This window comes from Hibiscus syriacus, unplaced genomic scaffold (genome assembly GCF_006381635.1).
Source record: "Hibiscus syriacus cultivar Baekdansim isolate YM2019G1 unplaced genomic scaffold, ASM638163v2 tig00111996_pilon, whole genome shotgun sequence".
NCBI classification, from domain to species: Eukaryota; Viridiplantae; Streptophyta; class Magnoliopsida; order Malvales; family Malvaceae; genus Hibiscus; species Hibiscus syriacus.
Window position 1 is genome coordinate 247,339 of NW_024063233.1, and position 3,480 is coordinate 250,818.

General features: G+C 33.9%; 1 protein-coding gene across 1 annotated transcript; it reads right to left on the bottom strand.

The window, feature by feature from the left end:
* Positions 1 to 604: 604 nt before the first annotated feature.
* LOC120174004 (cyclin-B1-2-like) lies at positions 605 to 3,008 on the bottom strand. Its single transcript, XM_039181005.1, has 4 exons — positions 2,816 to 3,008; positions 2,391 to 2,491; positions 973 to 1,064; positions 605 to 865 (listed from the first exon to the last, which is right to left on the bottom strand). The coding sequence occupies exons 1-4, from the start codon at positions 2,939 to 2,941 to the stop codon at positions 765 to 767; spliced, it is 420 nt and encodes a 139-aa protein (XP_039036936.1). The 5' UTR covers positions 2,942 to 3,008; the 3' UTR covers positions 605 to 764.
* Positions 3,009 to 3,480: the final 472 nt, after the last annotated feature.

A 3,480-nucleotide genomic window follows, 5' to 3' on the forward strand; every position in this document is an offset into this window, starting at 1 on the left:
CTTTGAGAAAGGGAAAAGAGGGGGGAGGTTACCATTAGTATGATTGTTGGAAATCACACGAGCTGTATTGACAATAGTTTATATATCAATGGCAAGAAGTGTGGATTTGAGGAAGCTATTATATATATATATTGTTATATCAAGCAATGCCCTTTACCAAGGATGGACCAATTTATAAAAAAAAATATATACAGAAAATATTTAAAATATAAATTGAAAATTTTAGGAGTCCGACCATCCCTGCCTTTTACAATCATGTAGGACTCTGTTGTCACCATCGAGAACCACTTTCTGCAGCAGATTCTTCGAAAAGGACCTTCGACCATAACTTGCTATAGAACCAGATACACAAAAAATGCTACGCACCGAAAAGTGGGTTCGAAGTCTCTAGGAAATCGGAAGGGTCGGAAGTGCCCTAATTAATATGACGATGAAATTGAGTAATTACCCTAATTTGGGATGAAAATGGATTAAATCGTAATGTTGGTGCCTCGTCATAAACCATAAAAGATTCATAGGATTGACATTATTTTTTATTTAATATATACATGAGTTAGAATCCACTTGCATAATATAAAATTAAAAAATAGATCCAAGACCACCATAGAAAATCCAGTCTATTTATTAAATTTGAACCAAAAGCTCCAAACAATAAAATGTTGATGCTGCAGTTTACAAAGGGAAGGACGGCTAAATTCATTAAAAAGAAAAAACAGAAGTTCAGCAGTGACTTCAGGGGACAACGTTGTAGTCGGTGAAAAACATCACATAAAACTAGGACAGACCGGTCCCTTGGAGAGACCGAGACGAACTTCCATGATATGGTGCAAGTCCAGTGGCCGTACAGTCTCCGACTTTCGAGGATCTGCAACCAACCAAAACTAGTTTTAAACATCCACTAACCCACCAAATATGTACAACAAAGTTACAAGAAAAAGAGAGTATTTTGTAATTTAGCATGTATTGTCATACCATTCAGATAATCCTCAAAACCAAAATCATCTAAAGTTCCCGTCAAAGCTTCCAACCCTAGCATTGAAGATGGGAGCAATGGCCTCTGGAACCTGCATAGTTTTCAAAAGAATATACATAAAAGACAATGAGCAGTGAATTCTGATTCCAATATTGCCACTAAAGATGCCATACACCATATACATCATGGTGTAATCTTAGTTCACTCTACAGGGAAATGGAATTTTCTACTGTCTGGTCAAAATCCATAGCCTCTCTAAAACAATTAAAGAAAAACTTTAATTACTAATTAGATCTATGTTCCCAAACATAAAAGACACTAACACATGATATTGCAAATGCGTCAAGCCTATATAATATGGTTCAATAATGTGTCAAAATCAAACTTTTTATAAATATACAACACCTTAAACATGATTATAACATGGAAAAAAAATAAAACACAGTAAAATAACAAGAACACATGTACACCTGTATCAGCAGAGTTGTTGATATTTCTTCCTACGTCAAATAGAAACAGAGAAATTTTCAAAATAAAAAATAACGATGCAGGGATCTTCTATAATAAGAACCATGACACTAGTTCAATCCATTTCTTAATTTGGACATGACACAATGATATGTGCTTCTTACACATAAGTATTCTCTTCTTCATCATTTGGGTTCATTTGTTATATTATTGTCATAGTCTATTCATTCGTACCCAAAAAGCACCAAACACCTACCTTTTATAAGTGCTTAAGAGTTTGCAAGAAATCCTTGAAATAGAGAGTAGTCAAGGAGTGTGAGACCCTTGAATGACTAGAAATTGCAAAGAAATGTTAGAGGATACAAATTACTACATAAGCCTAAAAAAGATCGGATTTCTAAAAGTCATACCTCGAATAAAAGGTAAAGTTGTTAAAAAAAAGATCAAGTTTGTCTATAGAGCATTATGACAAGGAAAGCCATGAAACGAGGATAAAGGGTGTCTAAAGAAAGGGTAGAAACTCTATAAATATAATATTGTTGTTAGTTTTTAATTTCCCTACTCTTTTGCTTAATGTACTTTCCATATACACATTGTTTATATTCTTCATCAGTACTTCATTTCTAAATCTTTTTCACTTGGATGGCAATTTCGCTTATATATTTTTCAAGAACCATTCAACCCCTTTTAGTTTTCTACTTTTCTTCACCAGTTTGAGCTAAAAATAATTATTCAAGTTCTTTGTTCTTATCCTTTTCCAACTTTAATCTCCATGTTTATGCCATTAAAGAACCGGCAGTGTAAAAGCGCTCATAATTATCCATCACGTGAGACAAAAATCTAATTATGCAGACAAGCCTAAACCAAATTTGTTAAGCATCAGCAGCTCAAAATTTGAGTTAAAAGGAGCAGAAATTCCTTATGAAGACACAAGAAATTGAGGCCATACCGTGAGAGGATTTGCCTATCGAGATCCATTTTAAGTGGGAATGCTGTTCCATAAAGATTGGCCAGGCCTTTTCTCTTCATCAACTCCTCCGTTTTCTTTGCCTAAAATAAAATCCACATAAATAAATTGTATTCAAATCATACACTCAAACCCAAATTAAAAATCTTCAAAACCAAAACCCATAGATACAACGATTTTTAATTTCATAAGATCTACACAACATCATTTTTCATTTTTCAATTATAAATACCCTAACCTACTACTCTTTTTAAAAATATGTAATAAAGTCACCATGCTTAGGCGGCGTTCGAGATCTGAGAGGTGAATGCAAACAGATTTAAATGAAAACATGATCAAAAAAATAATATACAATCTAAATTCCCTTCTATATGTGTTCTAGGGAAACAAATAGGGGGAAAGATTACAGATTCACAAGCAGATTGGAGAGGGTGAGATCCGACGAGGTCGCTCTTAACGCCGTGGAGGCCAAACCGGAGAGCGTCATTCTGGACTCCTCCAATTTCATGCTGAATCGTCTTCGATGCCTCCATGTTTCTCTGTTTTGATGCTTTTCCTTTGAGATTTTTGTAGACCCTGTTCCTTAGCGCTGGGTTATTATCTTTGTAAGCAAGAAAAGGCCACTAAAGGAGATGACTCAGGGTATAAGATTGTCCTACTTAATAGTACAATCCAATCCGATCCAGTTCAAGTCCAAGTCTTTTCTATTGGGAAGAAGCCCAACTACTATAATAATTATTTTCGACATTAAAGGTGGAGGTTTTTGCGAGTCACTTCCAAATTTTCGACTCTTTCGAATGCACGGAGCGATCAGTAGTACGTGTGAGAATTATCTTTAAATAAATATTTTTTAGTGTTTATCTCATATTAGTAAAAACAATTCACCTAAATCGGGTTGTACCGAAGTATAAAGACCAATTTAATAATTGAGCATTTTCTCTCTGTTCTTACCAAGTTAATGTTAAACAATAAGAACAATGCAAATTTATTTAAATAAACTAATTTATTTAGAGTAAACTATACAAATGATTCTTATATTTTTGGTATGTTTGATTTCCGTCAACTGTTTAAA

What these genes read in the sequence shown, in the direction of transcription:
- LOC120174004 (XM_039181005.1), bottom strand. Translation starts at nt 2,941, where the DNA reads ATGGAGGCATCGAAGACGATTCAGCATGAAATTGGAGGAGTCCAGAAT. An exon ending in TCCAATCTGCTTGTGAATCT is followed by an intron (nt 2,492 to 2,815) that starts GTAATCTTTCCC and finishes ATTTTATTTTAG; the next exon opens with GCAAAGAAAACGGAGGAGTT. An exon ending in TTTTGAGGATTATCTGAATG is followed by an intron (nt 866 to 972) that starts GTATGACAATAC and finishes GGTTGGTTGCAG; the next exon opens with ATCCTCGAAAGTCGGAGACT.